At 41.2% G+C, this 25214-nt stretch overlaps 1 protein-coding gene across 3 annotated transcripts in view; it reads left to right on the top strand.

Annotated features, from left to right (window-relative positions):
* The window catches only part of ADAMTSL1 (ADAMTS like 1), a 387565-nt gene that overhangs the window by 254989 nt on the left and 107362 nt on the right, over positions 1-25214 (top strand). For all 3 annotated transcript variants that reach the window (XM_039870536.1, XM_039870472.1, XM_039870576.1), the window contains 3 exons: positions 234-387; positions 1285-2410; positions 20671-20798. In XM_039870536.1, coding sequence (XP_039726470.1) covers positions 234-387; positions 1285-2410; positions 20671-20798 — 1408 coding nt within the window. The remainder of the gene's footprint in view (positions 1-233; positions 388-1284; positions 2411-20670; positions 20799-25214) is intronic.

Raw genomic sequence — 25214 nt, 5'->3', positions numbered from 1 at the left:
GAAAATGAATACAACGTCCATAGGAAACCTTAGAGTAGGAAGTCTTAGAATAGAATGTGGGAACGATATGGACATGTCTTTCCGCAGTGTCACTTAATTAATATTTCTCTCAGTGGCTACTGCTTTTCCAAGCAACTTTTCTCATATTTTGTTGAGTTTGAGAACTCATGTAAAAACCTATTAGCCTGTAGTTCTCTGCATTTACATGCATCTGGTTTTTCTTTCCCCACCAGTGTTCCACAAGCTGTGGGGAGGGAACCCAGACTCGAAGTGCCATTTGCCGGAAAGTGCTGAAAACCGGAGTCTCAGCTATTGTCAATTCCTCCCTGTGCCCTCCCCTGCCGTTCTCTTCATCCATCAGGCCTTGTATGCTGGCAACCTGTGCAAGTGAGTACCTCAGAGCTGTGGAGATGAGGAGATGGAACCCTCACGGAAGCAGGCTTAGCCATGCAGTAACCTTCCCTAAACCCAGACCGGTGGAAGATTGTTGGACCCTGGAGGGCAGCAGGCTAGTGAGCTCAGCTGGAGATGGAAAAGGAATCTTAATTACATGTGGCCAGGTGGAATTCTCTTCTCTCCTGCAAAAACGGTTCGCAGGAGGTAGAGCAAAGTTCACTTGCTGGCATACAGAGATCTGGAAGCTGGAGGCAGCCTATCACTAATGAAGTTTAATGTTATCCACTCTGGGGTTTTAAACTACTCTGAACAGATTCGTTCTCTTTAATACTAATCCCTGGAGTTGTAACACTTCTGGGCTCTCCTCCCTTGTGTATACGAGGGCCCTGATGCTCTGCGGCACCCAAAACATAAACATTGCTCTGCGGCACCCAAAACATAAACATTGAAAGGGAGACATTCTTTTCTTCTTTTTTTTTTTTTTTTGTCCTCTGCTTTTTTTTATGATGCTGACTTTTTTTTTTAATCCTTTTAATGAGAGGAACTGCCTTTCCCCTGGGATCCTCCTCCATCTAGAACCCTGCATCTCAGCTTCTAGGGGCAGAAAGACCCAGCAGGGTGAGAGCAGGTTGCCCTACTGCACCGCATTAGTTTGGTTTTTGATGGTGGCGGCAGCTTGATGGTGCACAGCTGGTAGCCAGTTCCTCCAGTAAAACCTAAGATGGCCGATGAAGGCCTTGACCAAAATAAACTCTGAAGCACTTTTTTCCCCTCTTCTCTCTTTTGTCCCTCCACTCCTCTTTCTCTTCTCTTCTCCCTCTCTTTTTCCCTCTCTCTTGTTGCTGCATCTCTCATTTTTCTTTTCATCCACCTTCCCTTTCATTCCAGGGCCCGGGCGGCCATCCACAAAGCACAGCCCACACATTGCGGCCTCAAGGAAGATATATATCCAGACCCGCAGGCAGAGGAAGCTGCACTTCGTCGTGGGGGGGTTCGCATACTTGCTCCCCAAGACTGCAGTGGTGCTGCGCTGCCCCACGCGGCGCTTCCGCAAGCCCCTCATCACCTGGGAGAAAGACGGCCAGCACCTTATCAGCTCCGCCCATGTCACCGTGGCCCCTTTTGGCTACTTGAAGATCCACCGGCTCAAGCCCTCGGATGCAGGCATCTACACCTGCTCCGCAGGACCAGCCCGGGAGCAGTTTGTGATTAAGCTTATAGGAGGCAATAGGAAGCTCGTGGCCAGGCCCTTGAGCCTGAGGAGCGAGGAGGAGGCCCTCCCAATGAGGAAAGCCAACCCCAAGGAGGCCCTGCAGACCCACAAACACCAGAACGGAATCTTCTCTAATGGCAGCAAGGCTGAGAAGCGGGGCCTCGTTGCTGACCCAGGGAGCCGCTACGATGACTTTGTCTCTCGGCTGCTGGAGCAGGGGGGCTGGCCGGGAGAGCTCCTGGCCTCGTGGGAGGTCCAGGACTCCACAGAAAGGAACACGTCCTCAGAGGAGGACCAGAACGCTGAGCAGGCCCTCCTGCACCTGCCCTTCACCATTGTGACAGAGCAGCAGCGCCTGGACGACATCCTTCAGAACCTCTCCCAGCAGCCCGAGGAGCTTCGTGACGTCTACAGCAAGCACTTGGTGGCCCAGCTGGCCCAGGAGATCTTCCGCAGCCACCTGGAGCACCAGGACATGCTCCTCAAGCCATCCGAGCGGAAGATGCCCCCTGTGGCCATCCCGCCTCATAAACATGTGTCTGGCTTCAGCAGCTCACTCCGGACTTCCTCCTCTGGGGAGGCTGGCGGTGGCTCTCGCAGGCCACACCGCAAGCCCACCATCTTACGGAAGATCTCAGCTGCCCAGCAGCTCTCTGCCTCCGAAGTGGTTACCCACCTTGGGCAGACTGTGGCTCTGGCCAGTGGAACACTGAGTGTGCTTCTGCACTGTGAGGCCATAGGCAACCCCAGACCTACCATCAGCTGGGCCAGGAACGGAGAAGAGGTTCAGTTCAGTGACAGGTAAGCCTTGCAGCTATTTGGTCTAGGAAGGGAATGGGGCAAAGGGCACATCTTATCAAAGGTATGCTATCCACTCTCCCTTCAAGATGTTTTCAAGGGTAGGGCTTGAAGCCCTGGGCCTCAGGGGAACATTCTGGGTTTCAAGCCCTCTGTCAGCACTGGTAGACTGTTGTAGCAAAAACAAGGTATTTAATGTCTCTAAACTGTATGCTCTCATCTTTATAAGGTATTAGCAATGTCTACCCACCCTGATCACAGTAGGATCCCAAAGATTAATGAGATACTCACTAGATAGCTTTGAATTTTTGGCTGAAAGCTATCGTTTCAGGCCAAGGCATTATTATATTACACTTTGTGAGATGAACCATCATTATACACCCCAACACTGTCTCCATGTGTGTGGTCCCCAAGGCTGGCGAGAGAGTGCAGCCAGCACCAGCTGCTCCCCATGGGTAAGCCCACCCTCTGTCTGAGCTGAACAAGGCTGTTTGTTCCAGAAAGCTTTTATTCCTGGTTGACCTGTATTAATTATCCTAATACCTTTTGGTGTCTCTATTTCAATGTGTAATTACTGGGATGACAGCATGTATTACTGACTGGTTTCCTTGGGCCATAGCTATTCATAATGTAAGATCAATAGTGGTAGTAGAGGTAATAATATTTTTTGAACACTACATATATGCCAAGCACTATGCCCTACTTTCCACATACATTATCTTTCTTAATCTTAATAGTGGCCATTACAACAACAGTGGTAACTGGCATTGAGTGCTTTATCTCACCAAATTTTAACAGTAGCCCTGAAAACTGGGTACAATTTTTATCTACATTTTACGGAAGAGGAAACAAAGTCAAATAACTTGTTAAAGTTCTCATTTATTAGGTGACAGAGCCAAGATTTATGTGACAAAAATAAAATAGTCACTTAAACAGTCAGATTATGAAGGTGAGAGGAACTTTTAAGGTCCTCCTGTCCTAAGTCTTCATTTTATCTTTTTATCATCTCTGAACCCATGTAGAATGCTCTCTTTATTAAATATACTTCTAAACACTATTCTTTAGCCAATCCTCTTGTCTGGTTTGCTAACTTAGGGTAAGGAAGGAAAGAAGCCAGGATTTATTGTGCCAGGCGGTATGTCAGGTTTATTTCCCTATAACTGTATTTGTTATTCTAACAGTCAATCCACAAGATTGACATTATCCTCCAGCTTTACATAGAAAATCAAAGGTTCAGCAACTCACCCAAGATCACTTTAGTAAGAGCCAGACCGAGGATTCAATATCAATTATGATCCCAAAGAGTAGCTGTATCTACTCCTCTGTGACTTGATAAACAAAGCTGACATCAGCCATCCTACCCACATCTTTTGTGCTTTTAAATCATCAGTAATATAGCCATTCAGTCTAGTACTAACAGACTAAATAGCTTGTTAACAGTGCCAAGTATTTTTCTGTGTATTTTTCTCTTACTGCTTACCAGACACTGTGCTCAGTGCTTCAAAGGCATTATCTTATTTAATCGTGTGTGTGTATGTACATATATATAAGTTTGTGTGTGCGTGCGTGCGTGTGTGTGTGTGTGTGTGTAAAACCTACGGGGTAAGTACTATTATTGCTACCAAATCATTGATCAGAAAGCTGAGTCACAGATGTTGGACCCACACAGAAGCACCGGAGACAGGATTTTAATGCAGGTGGTATGGCTTTAACAGCCTGTGCTCCTAACTTCTCCACTGGTTTGCCCCTTGCTCATACTTTCCTTGATCAGCTCAACTGCTATGATGCCTGCAGTTCTTTCCAGAAAACTTTATAACAAATTTGAGTCCAGCCAAAGTTGCAGCAAATCCCCTTAAGGCCTCTGGGTCACTGAGAGGCAGCTCCAGTGTCAGGCCCCCAGGATGATGGGTGCCGGCTGAGAGTGGTGCCCTGACACTCAGAAGGATGGTACACTGGAACTCACTTCTATCAGTGCACCTGTCACACCTATTGTTCCCAAGTCACGTCATCTCCTCCACCAGCATAGGTACCATTTCAAGCACAGGTACCATTTCAGTTATAACCCTTGGGCCTATTGCCTTGGATTGGTACCCTCGGGTTGGAGATTGTAGCAGTTGGTTGTGTGAGGGAAACATGGGGATTAACCTTTCTTGACTAACTACATACACTGCACCCCAGGCTAGCAACTGTCCCAGCCACCATCTTTGTTAATATCCACCACAAGGCGTGACATGTTTCAGAGATGAGGAGACATTGCTCACAGGAGTTAAGGAACCTGACAATATTAGATAGCTAGTAAAAGACAGAATCAAGAAGACAGATTCAAACCAAGTTCTGCCCAACTCAAGGTCATGCTGTTTGACAGAATGGATAGCTTTATTCTTCTATATAGTATACTTCACTAGGGATCCCAAGTTGCCTCAAGGCCCTTGCTGCTTTCTACCAGTTAGCTCCAGGGTCTCTTCCTTTGAATAGCACTTACTTCCTTCTAAAAAGCTGTAGAAGGAGACAAGCTGCTGGGAGGGGAAGAGGTCATCAGGACTGTTGTGCCTGGAACTGCAGGGAAAACACTGAGGCCAGGGCTTAGAGGTCCTGCAATTTCCTTGAGTGCTGGAGATATTTTAAATGACTTTTTGAAAAATTTAATGATTTTTTTAATGAAATCTAAGGGTCATGGCCCATTAGGCCACCTGGTGACTACAGGAAAGATGTGGAAGGAGCTAGGTTAGAATTGAGAGCTTCAAACTGACCTTGCCAAGGCCCTTCTCTTTTTATGACTTAGTCCCTTCATTTCAAAAGGGAGGGGTTTGTCCCAGATCATCTCTGAGGTCCCTTCTACCTCCTTCACTCATTTATAGAAGGTCACAGAAGGTGAAAATCCATATGCTGACAGGGAGCAAGGAGAGCCTTGAGTGCAGTAACTTCAAAATTTGTTGGACAAGTTGTTTCTGAGTGTTCCACAAAACAGGGGTCTATTGATCATATGACTTAGGGACATGCTCACTTAAAGCTAAACAGATGTATTTACTGCTGGATTTTACTTCTATTTTTTAATATAGTGCTTGTTTTTTTTATTATAAAAGTAATAAAGGGGCTATAAAACATTTCAAATAATACCTAAATCTATAAAGTATAAATGTAAGTCCCCCTCAGCCCCCCAATCCTATTCCCCAGAGGCTGTCACTCTTAATAATTTGGTATACATCCTTATGGAATTTTTATTTTATTGTATTATGTATAAAACACACATACACACATAGGCTTTGGGTTTTTTAAACAAGACATTAGTCATGTTTAGAAATTTGATTTGGTTTTTATTCAACATGTCTAGGAGGCATTTCAGAATAATATGTAGAAATCTAGATCACCTATTTTCACAGCTGATTACTGTTCTTGAATGTATTTAACTATCCCCCAATTGAAAATTATTTTGGTTTTTCCATTTTTTTTAACTCTTGTAAGTATTCCAACAACTTTCCAAGTAGGCAATATAGTACTCAGTTTTCCAAGTACTTCTTTGATCAATGAATAATTTTTTGGCCTAGTAATCTCAGGGATACCAATAATTCTTGAAATACCACTTAGAAACACTACTTTCACCTTTTAATTTTCACCTTAATGGGCATTGAGAGTCTAACCCTAATGGTTTTCAGATAAAAGGTTTCAGCAGAATCTTGCTAGAAAAAGACATATGGCAGCCAGGTGCTAAAAATACTGAAGGTGCTAGATCTGGGACAGCAGAGGACAAATTCTGGATCTTCAGTCACCAGGACATGGGTGGGATTGGAAGTGGGGAGTAGCGTTAAGAGAGAAAGCACATGAGGGGCATAGGCAAATCATTGTACAGTTTTTGCCACTGTCAAGATTTTTTCTATATCTAGCCTTGACCTTTTTAATGTGAATTAATGGCTTGCAGTAAGGAAAAATAAGAGATTTCTGTTTCTGATCTTTGACATCATAATTTTTCCACTTTACTTAGATGGCCAGTAAGAAATATGGCTTGAGTTTAGTTTCTATATAGTTTTCCAACGACTTTTTGAGAAAAGAAAGTGAATGTATCTGCACAGAGCATGCAAGAGGCACAGAACTGGCATGGGAACTGCTTTGCTCTAGGCTGCTGGTGACCTCTTTTGTATTAGGTTTTATCGTCTGTCATCATTACTGTGTCTGGTTCAGAAATGCTCATTTATTTTCAAACGGAAGTGCTGAAATGCCCGATGTTATAGTTCAGTTAGTCTGTTTTTGTTTAGTACCCAAGTCTATCATTTTGAAAGTCTGTGAGATTCAGCTGGCTGTTGGTTGGTAGCACTTCACAGCATATTCAGGTATACTTTAAACAGTCTGAACCAGCAAGATAGGTCAAGGGAGGAGGTAAGGGACTGAGAAAAATCTATTACTCTGGCTTTTAAATATGCCAATGCTCGATGTGAAAGAAATTAGTTTTCTGAAAGAATAACCAACAATTTAGTTACTATTACATGCCATTATCCGTATAATTTACTAATTGAAATGAATTCACTTGCTTCTTAAAAACACACATGAACTTCTAAAGCAATACAAGTTTTGGCTCAAGTTTACAGGATGTCCCTGAGTATATTATGACAGACTACTTCATCATAATCCCTACTTCTTTATTTCACAAACATTCCCATGCTTACTCTGAGCCAGACCCTTTTGTGAGATACTAGGGATAGAGGAAAAGACTCATTCCCTGTCAATGAAACTTAAAGCCTGGTTTAGAAGCCAGAGAAGTAAATGCAGTGTTTAAGTGCTAAGAGAGGGCTATGCATATTTATTTGTCCCATAAGTATTTATTAATCCATCTATTATATGCCAGATACACACCTGCTCACTGGGAATATTATGGCGAATGAAACAGAAGTCTGTGTTCCCTTGCAGTTTATATGCATTTAGACTTCTGCTCGAATGGCACACATAGTAAAAGACCTCCCCGTCTATCTAAAAGAGCACTCCTCATCTTCTCTATCCCTTTAACTCTATTGTTTTTTTCACAGAACTTTATCATCATCTGATATATCTGTATTTCTTGATTGTTCATAAAAGTAGAAACTCTTTACTGCTATATCTCCAGTGCTGGGAATAGTGCCAGGTACCAACAGGTACTAAATAAATAGTGAATGAATTAATGAATGAGTGAAGCAAGACAGTAAACACAGAAAAGCAAGCAAAATATCAAATGGTGATGAGTATTGGGCAGAAAATTAAAATGGGGTGTGGTAGGGAATGATTTGGTGACCACTTTAGATGGGGATTCTGATGAGGTTACCTCAAGCCATAATGACCAGTGTCCAGCAACATAACGTCAGGAGAAAGAGCACTCCTGGACAAGGGAAAAGCTGTGCAAAACCCCTAAAGTTAAAATGAGTTTGGTGTACTGAAGTTCATTTGGCTATAGTGTGGTAGGCAGGCAGTAGAATTAGTATGGGCTGAGGCCATGAGGGTAGCCAGAGATCAAGAGTCTGAGTTTAGAGTATAGTCTGAGTACCACAGAGAGATTTTGGAGGATATTAAGCAGGTGGTGAAATTATCTAATTGCCATTTTTATAGATTCACACTGGCTATTTTATGGCGAGTGTAGAGGAACATGAGTGGAAGCTGGGTGGCAGGTGGGTGGGCCTAGAAAGGGGTCCTTTGCGATCATCACTTCAACTCCATAAACATCTGTTGGGCGTTAAATACAGTGATAGGGACCAGACAGTGAGACAATAAATAAGGCAAGGTCACTGCTCTCCAGAAACTAAGAAACACTCAAGTGCTGGTGTAGGATAAAATAACTTAGGCTCCACGTTTGTATTAAACTCCAGTGGACAAAATACATCTTTTTAAACTTCTAAACTTTTGAAAGTAGATGGAGGAGGAGTTCTCAGATTCAGTGTGCATAATATTAACAGGAACTTGTTAGAAATGCTGACTCCTGCATCCCACCCTACCCTAGAAATTGTTTTTATAGCCAGGCCCTATAATTTGCATTTTAACAAGTCAGACAGGTAATTCTGAGGCCTGAGGTTCAAGGACCTCCTTGAAGAAGCACTGAGAGGGAAAAAGGGCAGAAGGCGAACCTCAGAGTTGAATTATGCACTTGCTATTAGTTCTGTTAAATAGGCTTAAAGGAAGTAGACAGAGTGCTAAAAATGACGCTTAGGAATTCCAAGCACTCTCTTGTCCTGCTGCCTTCCCTCCCAGACTCCCTCCTACCCACTTACTTACATGCAAGTTAGATTTCGTTCATATTGAGCCTTGGATCTGAGAGAAACCAAATTGTGAAAACAAGAGTGCCTGTGTGTGAAAGGAGCAGACATGGTGGAAGTTAACAGACTCCAAATCTGCCAGTTTTCTGGAAAAGTTCTGGGCTGGCTAGAGGTACAATAACTAAGTGTGGCCACCTGGTTCACCCTAAGAACAAAGAAGCAACACTGGACTTTCCAGCACAGCCAGTGCAGGTGAGTTAATTCTTTCCAGAGACCTGTTTGCCAGTTGATTTAGAAAACAAGAGAACACTGCCTCCTGTTCTCTTTGCTTTCATTGCTGAATCCTTGTAGCTCTTGTGGACCTGTAATTGACTGGTTTGACCACATCGCTGCCTTGGAAAGTCCATTAGAAGAGGAGTTTTTTAGCCTCGCTTCATGGGCCTGGTGCATTAATGGTACCTGAGAGGTTTGAAATGTTACTCTTATAGCACTAAAGTAGCTGACTTACACCCTGGAAATGTTTCACATATAGAAGGCTATCTTAGGTCCCCCACCAAGGTCATTAATTATGAATTTTTTAAAGTCCTGCCTAATATTTCCACTCAGTTTATTATAGAATGGGCATCTGTTTGCTCACCTCATATTCTAAGGCTGCATGCAGCATACACTTCTCTTAGGAACAAATCCCCACACCACCACCACGCCCCCCGCCCTCCAAAAGTTATTCTTGTTTGTTCAAAAATAGAAAATTGTCTCTCAAAATATTCCTTATCTGGCCTGTCAACAGCATTCCATACGAGCTAATCACTTCTTCCTAAAAACAACTTCTTGCTACTTTAGAAACTACACACACTTGGGTTTGTTTCCACCTTCTCTGCTTATTTCTTCTAAGTCATAGTTACACACATGAGTCAAAAAAGAGATTTGATTTGGTGCTTGATGAATCATTGGCACACGGGAATGTCCGGACCAGAGGAATCATTACTGTATACAAAGGGAGACTCCTAAGAAGGTAGGTAAGATTTGAGTACAGGAAGGGAAATCCATAAAGATATTCCACAAATAGGTCAACTCAATATATCTAAAACTAAATTCCTGAATCCTTATCTCAGTAAAGTAAACCCCCATCCACCCAGCTTCCTGAGCCACAATATTTCTAGACTGTTCTCGCTCCTCCATGGATCCTTCATCCCTCTCACTGCCTTTACTTTAGGTTACCTTTGTCAGCATTAGATGATTGTAGTAGCCTCCTAGCTCTATATTTGCCTTCTCTAGGCAAAGGTTTGGCAAATCACAGCTGGTGGCTTTTACATTTTTTAAAGGGTTATTTAAAAAGCCACTGAAATTGAGCCCAGAGCTGTTAGGTTTACCTGCCCTAGGTCTCACACTTAATAGATGGTATAGCTGAGATTCGAACCCAAGTTATTTAAAGGGTTATTAAAAGAAGGACTTTTACATTTTAAAGGGTTTTAAAAAATAAACAAAAAATAGAATACAACAGAGAACACCAAAGGTGGCCCTCAAAGTCTAAAATATTTGTTATCTGTCCTATTACAGAAAAAGTTTGCTGACTCCTGTTCTAGATCATTCGACATACTACTGACAGCATCTTTCTAGCAAACCTGTCTATACTGCACTCATGTTTCAAATTCTTTTAATGGCTTACCATCACTTGAGGATATGCTCCAAATGCCTTAGCATGCTATAGAACACCTTTTATCATCTGACGGCTATCTCTCTGTCTTGCTTCATCTCCTACCATACCCCTCACCTCACACCACAGAGCTCTGCCCTTCAGTAGTACCTAGTTACTTGCTATTTACAAATATGGGTGGGGCTTTCTGACCTACTTTGTCTGCCTAATCCTACCCTTCTTCAAAGGAAGCCCCCTGCCCTCCACCACCCCACCGCCTGCCCAGGTCAGATGACCCCCATCCAGGACCCATGTAGTATCCTATGCATAATACTCTATCTCAGCCCTAACGCCGTGTATTAGAATTAGCTAGTTGTTTTTCCACATTACCTTCTGGATTACATTAACCTTCCTTAAGGGCAGATGTTTAAGAATGTCTTATTTTCTCCACAATTCCATGAACATGACAGACACTCAACACATGATAAACTGATGAATGAATGAACTGAGGAATCGTGGATGCCTATGGTGAGGAGGGAGGTTTGCTAATTGTTGGAGACTGTAGTTTGCATAGTTTCACATGATCTGAATTTCTGGTATTTAATATGCAATTACAGCAGAATTCCAGAGTGGTCCCCTCTCCCAACCAAACATCTCTGCCTTTCCCGTGTATTCCCCACTGGAGAAGTTTCAGGACACTCCAAGGCTCACAGAGGCCTATGGCTCACAACTACACAACTTGAAAAGCACTGCTGTAGAGTGAATAAGTGCAAAGAGTAAATACTTTATGGCGTCCTATCTCCCATCACATCCAGGCCAGTGGAGAAATCATCATCATCAATACTAACATTTAATGAGCACTTGCTTGGAGCTAGGCACTGTTCTAAGTGTTTTACAGGTGTGCATTTATTCTTACAAGAACTCTTTGAGGTTACTATCCCAATTTTATAAATGTTGACATTAAAGCACAGACATGCTAGATTCACTTGCTCAGTGCTCACACTTATTAAGTAGAGGAGCTAGGATTTGAACCCAAGGCAGTCTGGCTCCAGGGACTATTTCTTTTAATTGACTTTAACCTCAGTCGAATACCTGGGTTTGCCATTGTTTTGAAAAGAAGCCATTGGGGTCAGCTAGACCAGCATAAATTAACATTCAATCTTCTGGCCAGCTGGCTTCCAGTCTGTGAGGTTTTGTTTTTATTTTGGCACATGTGTTTTAGGGAGAGCCTTTTCTTCTGTTAGTCGTCTACCTTTACATATACATACTCAGCTGTGAATATGCACAGTGCTAGGCACATAATTAGACACTCAGTAAACATTACCATTATTACATCTTTGTGTCTCTTACTGTGTATGTTGACAGTGTCGATGGCCTGTGCATGCGTGTTTAGAGCCCTGGACCGTAATAAGCAAGATGAAACAAACTGTTCCTTGCTTTTCAGTTATGCTGTATAAACACTGAACATTTATTCACCACATTTTGAATTGAGATTCAGGCAAAAGCTAACTCCAATTTGCATTTGGATAGGGTGTAACACGAGCCAAAGAATCTCTGAAATAACTCTTTCCCACATCTAAAACCAAGAGGTTCACATAATACAAATATATTTCTATATTCCTACATCTGAGTCCAACTCCAGAAACAATGCCGGTATGGACACTGCTGACTTCATTACAGAAAAGAAAAGCCAGATTCCCCAGAAATGGCACTGTAAATTGAATTATCGAATTGGGAAGGAAAGTTGGATGAAGATTGATCCTTTCCCCCAAAAAAGATCTAAATACTGCTGATGGCAGGGAAGTCCCTACTTTGCTATTCAACTCTATTGGCCTAAGAGTGAGCCAGTAGTCCACATACTACCCATAGCTCAGCTGACATAAGCCTTACAGCATTTCCTAAAGGTTATGGGATTTTTCAAAAGAAATGCAGGTGAACATGAAGAATAATATGAAACTAAATACTTTGGAGAAAATACCGATTCCTTCTTAAAGGAGGAGAAATGGCTCACAGGTGATATTCCATCCACGTGGAATCTTAGGGTAAGGACTAATGCCAGGGAGTTTCTGCCTTTTGATCCCTAAGCCTGTTCCTGCTTTCTTTCTATTCTGGGTCTGACTGATTTGTGCTGATGATTTCTGAACATCCCCTTGGTCAGGAGGAGCAAACTAATGATAAATAAATTAGCACAGAGGTCAGCAAACAGTGGGAGAAGGTGAGTAAGGCTAGAATCAGAGCAACTTAGGCTCAAATTCCAGTTCACATGATCATACCTGCCCTGCAGAACAGCAAGAGTGTGAAAAACAGAAATATCTGTAAAATGCCAAGGTCACAATGAATATTCATTCGTCAGTATCTGTATCACTGTCATGTATATATAGGGCCAATATATCGCACTATCTTCCAGGACATCACAAAATAAGGAGCTTTATTCTTGTTTTGAAGTAACACCTAGGTAGTTGTTCAAAGGGTTGAGATAGAAAGGTGTCTAGGAAAACACAGTATGATGGAGAATTATCAGCCTAAATCCAGGCAGTAGGAGAGGATGCTTATATTCTACTGGCAATTTTCTGCTATCATTTCTGATCTGCTAAAAAAGAAATCTGTATGTTCTAAATGTTTATACTTTCAAGAAAGCTTTGAACAACATTCCAAAGTGGTGTTGAATAGGAGATGAATTAAGGCGTGTTTGGAAGACTTGGGCAACAGAGAGTATCCACAGATGGAAACTTCTCAGATTGGAAGAGAGAATCAGATGGGAAATGGCTCCAGGGTCAATTTCAGCACCACAGTTGTGAAAAATGCTTTATGTAAAAGTCATAAGCACATGAAATGCAGTTTCCAAGTTTGCAAATAATATAAATACCGGAGGCAGGCAGATAGGGAAGGAAGAAGAAACCAGTTTCAATTTGGTTTGGCTTGTTTTCTTTAGAAAACTAAAGGAAATGGAGATGACAAATGTTTCTCCCAGCTGAAAAGTGTAAAAGTAGCAAGTCAGAGAAAAAGGTGCCATTCTCAGTGAATGCATAAGCCTCAGGGAAAAAAAAAAAAGTATTGGGTGATGGTGAACACAAAGGTCACCGAAATGTCCAGCATTAATCAGGAAGCAGAGAGCATTAGAGAACATGAGACAGTGACAGTCAGGAAGCATAGGTGAGGCTTAGCATCAGGCACTATCTTGTCTCTGAAAGACTAGGAGGTCTCAGAAGATCCCCCAGCAGTTAACTTACTCGTCCTAGAAAGATGGTCCTAGCAAATGGCAGTGTTCCGAAAAAGTAATTAACATTTTTGTCATAAATGAGGAAAGCACTGAAACAAACCAGAAATGAAAAGTCCTGCAGGTTCTAGGTCAGGGTCAGCAAATTGTTTTTTAATAGGCCAGAAAGTAAACATTTTAGACTTTTCAGACCATCCTATCTCTCTCTCAACCACTCAGTTCTTCCACTGAAGCATGAAAGCAGACATAGAAAATACTGAAACTGGCGTGGCGGTGTTCCAGTAAAACTTTATTTACAAACACAGGTAACAGCTGACTGGAGTTTGATGATCCCTGTTCCAGGTGAATAGGAAATCCAGTCAGAGTCATTTTATGCAGAGGTTTTGTAGTTTGAAATGAACCACCCAGTAAACAGATAAAACTACCCATTTTAACAAATCCAAGACTTCATGAATTTCTGAAGAGAAGAAAGCTGAAGGGTTTGGCAAAGGGTATTAAGACAGGGTTAAGAATGTGTGGTCAGGTGGCCTTTCCCATTCCAAAAATATTTTCTATACTTCCACCTGGAGCAATCATGAAGCTTCCGGCATTAAATAACTTTTAGTTGGCAATTCCATTAAAAACAGCAAATTTTTTAAAAGTTGCCCTAGCCAAGTGGTGATATGAAACTCTTCATGAACCTCAAATCGATTCCTTAAAATATCTATACAAAACAAAAATCTCCCTTGCAAGTCTCTGGGCTACTATAATTTCTGGTTTCAGAAAAAAATTCTTGCTCATAGAGTTCCTTCTCACATCATTTCTTTCTTCAGCCTCAAGCTATTTAAAATCTAGAATATTCTTGTTAATGATTGTCCATTTCCCTAAGTATGAACCTTGGCACAAACTGCCCCCCCTCCCAAAATGAGGCCAAACCACATGCCTTCAGTTATTTAGAATCCAGAATATTCTTGTTAGTGATTGTCCATTTCCCTCAGTAACTACAAACCTTGGCACAAATTACCCCCCACCAAAAGTGAAGCCAAACCACATCCCTTCCTATTAGGCCCCAGTGGATGCCTGGATAGCGTCAGTTTTTTAAAGGTCAAAGTTCAGAGGTCATTCCCCATTCACGATTCCACCGTGTGTACTAGCTGAGCAAGTTTCTTTGAGCTTTGCTTCCTCTCAAATGGGAGAATAATGTCAATCTAGTAATGTAATAGAATGAATTTATATAAAGCTTAGATACTTGTCTAACAAATATTGCTTCTCACTGTGGTAGATTTGATTATCCTAATCTAAGATTTCCCTAAGCAAAAAAAAAAAAAAAAAAATCCGCATTTCATGATAAGAAAAAGTCCTCAACAGCTCCTCCTAGGAGGTTGGAGCTGATGTACTTTGCATAGCCTCCCTTAACTTTGCTTATTTTCTTCTAAGCCCACTTTTTCCCACCTCTCATTCTTGTACTCTTATTTTTATGCATTTTTGCAATCGCAGTATCCTAGTCTTTTTTTTTTCAGTGTTCCAAGTTTTTAGTATTTGGTTAATAGTGTTAAAACAGTTAGGGAAATAAGTAATTGTCCTTATTCAGAGATCCTGGTGTCAAGAATAGAATTGAGGCAGTTGCCAACCCAGTGTGCCACGTGGCCTCAGCCCTCTGTCCATTCCCAGTGCTACCACCGAGGCGAATGTACCGTGGCTCGCTCCCTGCTTCCTCACACAATAAACCCCTTGCATCCACCCCGTATCCCTGATTAGTGTTTTTCCCCCCCTTAAATCCCTACATTTCTCGATTATATACCTATGTCAAAATACTTTCTCAAAACATCCAGAATACATAGGCTCAAGACATGAAGAGTGAATGACAATGGTGATGGTGATGTCAACAACAAAATAATAACCTACACTTCCGTAATTTTTTACCACGTGTCAGGCGCTGTTCTATGTTCTTTAAGTACTTGAACTCATGAGGAATATTCACAACAACCTTAGGTAGGTGCTATAATTCTTTGCATTCTATAGATGAAGAAACTGTCACTGAGAACTTAAATAAATTACTTGCCCAAGGTTACACAACTACAAAGTGGTACAGGTAGATTTGAAACCCAGTCACTGTGGCTCTGGAGTCTGTACTCTTAACCACTATGCTATATTGTCATTGTGGTTATTTTCAGCTCCATTGCTCTGAAGATAACTAAACAAATGTTTATTAAGTATTTATTCAGCATGCCAGCATTATGCTAAATACTGCAGAGGGAACTATGAAAGAAGTAAAAGAGTCCTGATCCTTGAAGTATGTATTTTACAATCTGACTGAAGAAATGAGATATTGTAGAATGGAAAGGGCTTTGTAGTATAGCTCAGAACAACTCTGCAAGACCAGAAAAGGGACAGATTCTTGTGGACTGTGGTAACACAGGAGGTAGTACTTGAACTCATTCTTAAGGGACAGGGAGAATTTAGAAGGACAGACAGACAGGAGAAATCCTGAATTCAACCCCAAGCTAATAACAAAGAGAATCAAAAAAGCTATCTTTTGACTAGAGAGAGGAGTTTGTGTTGGGATGCGGGGCAAGTAAGTTTGAACAGTTGAGGAAGATACTATTCTAAAGAGAAAGAGTATACCTGTGATTTCCAGCTTCCAGTCCTGTGTCGAGGCCTAAAATGGGTTTAAGAATGCTTACTTGTTAGGATGAGAGGCCTGAGATGGTACAACATCATAGCCCATGTAGCCGATGGGTATGTTTATGTCCAGAGCTTGAAAATTTCCTCTGACAACTGGAAATTTCAATGAGAAGTTGCAAATGGTAGTATAGGTTACCATCACCTGTACCATTAAAAATGTATACTAATTTATTAGATGCATTTGATGTTTAAGCTGATGCCTTTTTACTTAGAAGACAGTAAGAATGGGTCTGTATACTCCTTTATTTTGATCCTCGTAGAAATTCAGGTCGGTATTATCCTCATTTTGCAGAAGGGACTTAGAGGCTCACAAAGTCCTTTACATGACTCCACATCTCCTGAGTAAAGTTAGGAAGGCTCCCCTTTCGTAGCAGCTTCACATGGTTGGTCATGGAGGTCATTTTGAGAGGTGGACCTGCACAAGACAGTGGTGTTCACAGTTGAGCCAAGGATTCAGAAGGCATCACGACCTTAGTCTCCACAGAAAGCCCTTTACTTTGACACCCAACTCACAGAATTGCTTGAAACTTTCCTTTAGACACTCAGAGCTGCCATCTTTTCAAATAAGAGTACTTTCTCATTGTATATTACAAATGCAGAGGAAATAACTTCACCTCAAGGAGCTCGTACTTTGTAGGTCCATATCCTATTCACATGGGTGATGAGGGCTTTATTTATGCAACTAAAGCATTTATTTGCACTCTCTCAACTGCTCCTTAATTAATTGGTAGAATGCTTGAGAAGACATGCTTAGAAGCTTCCAAGTAAAGGCCACCAGAAAAGCAAAATTTTTCCTTCATTTTCGAGCTAAAAGAGTAACTAGTCTTAAGTTTTAGCTCAGTAAACCAAAACGAAAGTGTGGTGTGGGTATGGAAGGAAAGCAGTGAGTATTAATATACCTAACGTGACCACATTACCATTTGCTATGTATGTTTTAATTATGCCCCATTCCATGCCCCTCATTCTCTGATTCCTTAAATTCCAAAACGACCCCAGAGAAATCTTTCTGGTTTTGCTTGGAAAGCAGCACAATGTTTCTGTGCCTGTGCATTCTAAAACAGTCTTGTCAAACTTGAAACCTAAATGCAAGCTGACAGAAATCAACTACCAACAAATTAAGTTAATAGAGTAGATATCTGAAATACGAGGGCAATGTTTTTTTCCAGAAATCTCTTTTCCTAGATGCCATGCTAGAGAGAGAGACTAAAGCAAACCTTAGACTGCACCTTCGCCTTGCCATGTTTCCTAGAGAGCCCTGCATGGAAACCCTCTCCAGATCTATCACTCCCTCTAGCGGCAGCCTCCAAACCCCCATCTACCAATTTTATGGGCTTATTAAAGACAGGATAGATTGGGGCCAAAGTGCTGGACCAAGAAGCCCTATTTTAAATCCTGACTCTGCCACTAACTATGGATTCTTGAGCTAAAGAGTTCAGTTTTATAAATATAAATAATTTATAAGTTTATGCAATAAATGACAAATTTAGATTTTGTGGCATGTAAATTTTGTCTAAAGACAATATTTAAAACTTTTTATGCAGGCAAATACTTTAGCTTTTTATCTTTGTATAGACAGTTTACAGAATAAAAGAATATATGAATGCTAAATCTCAAGATCCAGGTTTCTTTCCATTTCCACTATTCCTGTCCTAGTTCAGACCCTTATGGCTTTGTGCCTGGTGTAATGGATCTCCTCCCTTCTCTTCACCAACTTTGTGGGTATGCTTTACTAGTCTTCATACAGGCAAAAGGCATTATGGCTCACTCAGTAGTACCAGTGCCTCGAGGAACTCACATAGCTACAAAAGCTAGCCCTCACCTAAAAGAAATAGGCCCAGTGTGAGAGTGGGGTTTACAGCCTCTGCATGAGATCAGGCAAGTTTATAGTTCTATGGGGAGAAAAATGACCTGAATATGTCAATTACTAAATTTACTAAAATGGGAGGATGTGGGGGGAGAAGGAAATTGGCCAATATCATGTGCCCCTTTTGTTTTCTTCCTCACAATCTTCTCACCACCCCCCTCCTTCCTCACATTTAATTCTCCATTCAGAGTTTCCAACATTATCAATAAAAGGGTCATTGGAGATACCAAGAGATGGTCTGGTATCTCAACCTCATTTTAACAGTTCCCTCTGCTATGTACAAAAACATACTTCAACTGGGTTTTAGAAGCTGATAAACTGAAAAAACAGGAAGGTGAAGGGATTTGCCAATGGTGATTACTTAAATCATAACAGGACCAAAATAAAGTTCAGAAGATCTGTCTTCTAGCTTCCTGCTTTGAATGTTCAATTCAAGAACCTTTCTGTAGAGGAGACAAAAATTCTGGTTTTAGGAAAGCAACTGTCCCAATGGACGTGGGAATTTAGCAAATTTTAATGCCTGCCTTTTGAGCATGGTAAAATTGAATAAAGATCTTCTAAGTTCAATCATCCTGAGTAGTCAGTTCTACTGAAATGTGATTAAGCATACTTTCCCAATTTCTATTTGGACATTGTTATGAAGGCATATATGGGATATCATAGATTTAAGTCATAAAGTCAATTTTTAAGTTTTATAATCTAAAGCAGCCTAAACACCTAAAGAGATTTAGCAATGATATTGTGATATATCTGTTAAGATTCCTTTAGAAAACAGTCATATTATTACTTAAATATTGTATGGCTTACCAAAGGTAGGTAAATTGTATAGTCATCTTTCTCTTATTAGCTTCTCTGAAATAAACTAACAAAATAACAAGTAATTTTTTACTTTGAGAGAAAACAGCTAATATCTGATTGATGAGTGACAATGAGTGGATGAGTTCTATCACAATCTCTCCTAGCCTCTCTCTCATCTCTCACAAAGTATTAGCTCCACAAAAGCCTGACTGTCCCCAGTAATAGCAGCGATGGTCTAAAATGGCACTGAATTAAACGCAAACTATCCAGAAACTTCCCTTTGGCTAGGGTTTTCTATTTCCTTCCCCATTTTTAGCACAACTACCCATACATAACCAGATTGAAGACTGAATGATGTAAGCCTTATTTTTCTTCTTTCCTGCCGTCTCTCTGACAGGAGGTAAGAATAAGCAATGCAATTGGCCCAAGGCCAAAAACAACCTTGAGGAGGCCTGATTCATTGCCAGACTCATCACCCACCTTAGAATAATTAACAGCTAACTAAAGGTAGTGCTGATCTGCAAATACCATAACGTCTGAAGAAATAGTGAAGAAAGAATCAATAGAATGTGTTGCTGGGGCAAGAGAGCTGACTTCTAATCTTAATTTCACCACCAAGTTTTGTGAATTCTCCTGACGTTGTCATGATTTTTTGCCCCTTTTATGATGAACAACCCCTGCTACCTGCTTGCCTTCTATGGGTAGATGTTAATGTGATAGTAAGTGACCAGATCTTTGAGCCTTTTGAAATTAGGGAGTTGGAAATAATCATGAAGGTGGAAATGACTAACTCTAAGAGTCCAAAAGCCAACTCTAAATCATTTCTGTGCTGCTGAATGATTTACCAACCTAAGGCCCTGCCAGGTTCAGGTGCTGGATCTCTGAGCTTCCTGCTACCTTTCCGGATTCCTCCCTCCACAGATATATTCCAGTTATTGTCATACTTGCCAGGTCACCAAGATTTCAGCTTCAAGTCATCTTTAGTCATTAATCTGTCTAAATGCCATGATGTAGCAAATAGTTCTCGGAAATGGCCTAAGTCAAGAAAAGAAAAAATAATAGACTGAGGTTGGAGTGGGTTTTGAATCTTGTGGCATAGGCACTTACAAATTGATACTTGCAGTTCTCTTCAAATAAAGCAAAATGTCTGAACTAGATAATGATTTTTCTGGAATTGTCTCTACCAAGGTCCTAGGGGCAGGCTTTGCCTTCATTCTCCTGGGTAACTTCTCTACAGAGGGCCCTCTGCCAAGTATTGTGGGAATTAAAACAATAAGATGTGAATTTTGTATCTGAATGTTTGCAGACTAATGAAGCCAGTAAATGTACATACGACTATCTGAAATTAAGAGGTCATTTCACATACAGTTGCCTTCAAATGCACACATCAAGATCCTCTCATCAGTACATGATCCTGGCTTCCTCTCTCCCACCTCCAAGCCTTAACAGATGCCTTCTGGAAGCTGTGCCTACTTTCTACCATCCAACCACGCCCCCATTTTTCCTTTATATCTTTGCCTTTTTCTTAATAGTCCTTCTCCAGATTTATCTGCATCATTCATTTTAGCCTTTCCTCTCAGTCCTGATGTGTGTGTTATGAATTCATCACACATATGTTGTTTCAACTGGTAGCAGTTAGATCAAGTAATCAACAAGCAGCATAAGCAATCAAAAACGTCCTTTTGGAGTGGTTGCTATCAAAATTATACCAATCACAGTGGCAAGAGAGCCTGGGTTCGTGAGTGTCATTGTGGCTGGTTAGTCCCTGTTGTTAAAACAGGATTCTCAGTATCCCCTAGGTTCCTTCCTGCTTTACCAGTATTGATTGTCAACAGGGACTCCACTGACCTGACCAGGTCTACATTTCTGTCGTTCCAGGATTCTTCTACAACCAGATGATTCCTTACAGATCCTGGCACCAGTGGAAGCTGATGTGGGTTTCTACACTTGTAATGCCACAAATGCCTTGGGATTTGACTCTGTCTCCATTGCTGTCACATTAGCAGGTAACGTGAAAGTTCCTGTTCATTTCAATTCAGAAACCATTATTGGGTGGATGCCTACAACGTGCCAAGCAGGCCCAGGAACACATAGATAAATGAGATCCATACCCTGCCATCAAGAAGCTTATTCTATAATTAAATGGAGGTGATGTGTGAAATGAGGTAGAATTAAATAAGTGCTCCAACTGATAACCAAAGCTTGTGCAAGGACATTTCATTCCATCTGGGAGGTCTTAGAATTGGGACGAGTAGAGTTTTGATAAGCAGAGATGGGGGAAATATTCCAGGCAGGGGAAAAAAAAAAAACATGAGAAAAAGAAATGTGTACAAGTAAGTAGCATGTTGGGAAACCTAATTGTGACCTGAGGTTATTAAATGCCTTTTTGGGATCCTGTCATCTCTCCTTATTACACCATTACGAAGAACACTCTAAGACCCATGAGGAATTTGAATTCTATAGTCATGGTTCGAAGCCAGGAGTGTTCTCTCTAATTCTGTTTTATATCAGCCTCTTGCTCTGATGCACCTGCCAACAGTTTGCCTTTATCCATAGAGCTAAGCAAAACATCCTACACATGGTGACTTAGGAATATTGAGATTCAGATTACAATGTCTCCCAAGGTGGTGGTCTTGTGGTAGTGCACTTTTATAAAACCTCTCTTCTGTAGGACAAATCCTTGCCTTTGAAACTAAAGAAGACCTGAGATACATACCAGCTGGACCATTCTCAGACCTTCATTTCTCACAGGCCAGGCAACCTGAGGTCACGCAGCCGCTCAGCTAGTGGTGTGGAGAAGGGAACTGAGGTCTAACTCCCAGCTTATTGTTCCCTCCAATTCCCCACTGATCCTACCAAAACAGGACTCTTTCTCAGATCTGGGCCATGCAGTCTTTGTGGCGGTATGTTGCATGTGTTTGTATTTATTCTTTTCAATTGCCGCCCCCATCAAATGATTCAGTAGATGCTAGAAAAGCCAACATCACCCCACACTGACCTCATCGGTCCATGCCGGGATTATGTTGTCACATTGTTTTCCAGTCACACATGCTACTCCCTTGCATATCTGTTTAGCAAAAGTATTTTTGCCCCCGTGACCTAAAGCTGATCTGAGAAGGAACCTTTAGCAGGAGGCTTTACAGAGAAGATGAAAGTCAACAATGAATAAGGCGAGCTGAGGAGCCCTGGGGTGGATTAAAGACTGATATTATTAATGCCTATTTTTTTGTGAATAGAACATTTGCTTTTCTCCTAATGTATTCCAGTCACAAGCTTTATTCCCCTCTTTAATACAGAGTCCAGATGCTCAGCACCAGTCTTGTTAAACCTCTTCTGCCTTCCACCCTCCGACCTCCCTTAGCAAGGGCACTGCTGACATCCTTCCAGTTGCAGGCAAATAGTGGCTCTTACAGGATTAACTCTCTTGTTTATATTTATCCAGATACATTTCAGCTCTGTCACAAACTAAATACCTTTTGTTCACCTGAATGTAATACGATTAATGGGAACCTGTCTGGAATTAAGCAAGGCAATTGAAACATCAGGCTTGTCTTCGGCCCTTTGAAGAGGGGCTGTTGGAGGCTGCCAAAAGGTTCAAAGCCAGGGAACAGAGCAGCCAGAGAGGCACCAGGGAAGGAGAGGAAAGGGGCCGCTCAATGAGGTAGATCACAAACACCACCACACCCGGGGCCTGGGGGAGCTTCATCCTGTGCTTCAGTGGTGCGGTTTGTTCAGGTCTGCTGGCAAATCTGGTAAACAATCCCTCTAAAAGTTAAGGCTCAAAATGTATGTGTTGCTTGAGGATTGCATTTGTGTCTTTAACTGGGATTGTCATCTACCCCTGTATCAGTGTCTACACTTGCAGTATTGAGGGGCTCACTAGCTCCTGCTGTAAGTACACCCTTGGCCAAGTATTGTTGATATACAGAAATAAATAAGACCTGAGTTTTGTGCTCCCTAATGTTTACAGGCTAGTGAAGGCAATAGATGCATACATGACTACCTAGAATTGAAAGATAGTTACAATTTCCTTCAAATGTACACATCAGGATCCCGGGTGGTGTTATATAAAATACAACCTAAATATAACCTAAATTTGGGGGCAAAAGGGGTATCGCGCATTTCTAAGTTTGATGACCAATTATACTGTTTATTAGCAGTGTGACTTTGAACAAAGTGTAAAAACCTCATTGAATCTTTGTTCTCATCCGTAAAAATGAAATTAATAATATTTTACAGGATTGTTGTGGGGTTAAATAAGATTGCATGTGTGAAAAATCACTTAGCCCAATGCCAGGCACATAGTTCACACTCAATAAATGTTTTCTGTTTTTTCTCTAGCTCTTCTAAAATGAAACACATCCTGAAAGCAATTCTAAAATGTGTAAAACATTAGCCCAACTTTACCTCCATGAATTTTTCAAGTATGGACTTAGGAGCTGAGTCAGCTCACTTACAATCAAATTCTCATGGTAAATTTCGGTGCCTCTGTGCTTTTAAAGACATTGCAGAGTTTTTTGTTTGTTTATTTTGGTTTGGTTGGGTTTTTTTTTCCATTTGTTTGTTTACCTTCAGTTCAGTGTGAATACAGGCCAAAAGAGAAAAAACTTTTTTTGAAGCTCAAAGTGCTCAGGTGTCCCCATGATTTTATAAGGACTGTGTATGAACTTTGGTCTCATCAATGCACCTGAGTTGACCAGATGCAGGGAAATTTGCTCCTAGTATTTCACAAGAGCAGACATAGCATGGCAGGTAAGCCTACAGGCTCTGGAGCCTCATTTGAATCCTGGCTCTGCCACTTATTTCCTAGTTATACAACCCTGAGCAACTTATTTATACTCTCCAATTCAGCTTCTTTATTTATAAAATGGTGATGATGATAGTGCTTGACTCAGGGGCTTCTTGTGGACATTAAATGCATTCATTCGTGTAAAATGCTTATAATTATGTCTGACATATAGTAAGCACTCAATATTTATTAGCGATTATTATAGGGAAGATAATGCACAAAATAAAACTCAAGTTATTTTTATAGTAGGGAAGAATCTTTTTCAGAGACCAGAATGCTCATAAACCCTTTGTAGAGCACCTCTCTGTGTCTGTCTCACTGTCTCATTGTCAACCGGGAAGATTGAATTAGCCACCTGAAAAGTGGTTGGAGTGTCTGGATTCAGAGCAAGGGAGGTAGTTAGTGATGAAGAATATTTCACATGGGCCACGGAAACAGAGGCCCGATGAAATTTCCCTGGTCAACAACTAGACCTCTCCCGTTGAGTTGCCCCATCCTTTGAACTCAGTGAGTAGCCACTTCTGCCTCCAGATGCATTGTAGGTCCATTGCTAGTCTTTCTACGATTTGTATTCAACCATGTATATCAGTTTTAAACATATTCATACAGCTAAACCTTCCTGCTCTGCCTTCTTTGGGCCTGTAAAATACTGTCTTTTATGTCTTTTGCTTCTCCCCAAACTCTTCCATTATGTGTTGATTTTTTTCTTTTGAGTCTCAGAGATTTGAGAGTACACTGCGGGTGTCTCTCAGCATGGAGATGGCTTGTGTATCCCCATCTGCCATTCTGGTTCAGGAAACTCATAGCCATCCAGACCCAGTGGCAAGAAATGACTTTCTGTGCTAAACTGACTAAATTGCATGCCTGTTTCACTGCTGAGAATATCGATGAGAGTAGCATACAGTAGAGGAGAGGGAGGAAAGAAGGGATATAAGAATATCCCCAAATGTCACCCACCTAACGTTTTGAAGTACTGATGACTTTTGTCCAGGTAAAAACAGGGCTAAGTAAGGAGAGTTTCTGCAGTGTATAAAGCTAGGCATAAAGATTAGAGAGCCATCTTGACTAGTTGTATTCAGCACTCAGCCAAGTTGCTTTAAAATCTTCCATATTGAATGGCATAGGGAGCATTTTGAAGGAAAGCAGTAGTTTCCTGGTAAATTGCTTCAGTCTGGATCAGTGGAGTTTAGCTCTACTTACCAATGCAGATGGAGCCTGTCCAGGTGTAGACCACTGATGAGGTCATAGCCAGAAGGGAAATGTTTTTGGTTGTCATTGATTTTATAAGATCACAAAAGAGATACTGCAAGGCCTGCCTGACATCATCAATGGAAAATGAGAAGATGAGGGATGAGCATATCTTTCATTGAAAGGAGAGAACACAGATGAGCTCATTCAACGTTTTCACAGGAATGGAGAAACAGAAAATATTTCTCCTTTCTTGGCATGTTTTTCTCCTTTTTTATGAGTTGAATAGCTGACACATATTGTGTCTAATAAAGAGATCACAGAAACCTCTCTGGGAAAATAAAAATAAAAGGCAGTTGTTTTTGAAATTCTTTTTCTTTCCCTTCCCCATCATGATTTAGTAGCTGCAATAAAAGACAAGCAGTTTTGTAAGCTTTTCATAATG

The sequence above is a fragment of the Pteropus medius genome, unplaced genomic scaffold, assembly GCF_902729225.1.
Source record: "Pteropus medius unplaced genomic scaffold, Ma_sr-lr_union100, whole genome shotgun sequence".
NCBI classification, from domain to species: domain Eukaryota; kingdom Metazoa; phylum Chordata; class Mammalia; order Chiroptera; family Pteropodidae; genus Pteropus; species Pteropus medius.
Note: the sequence above shows the minus strand (reverse complement) of the source record. Positions and strands in the feature narration are given on the sequence as shown.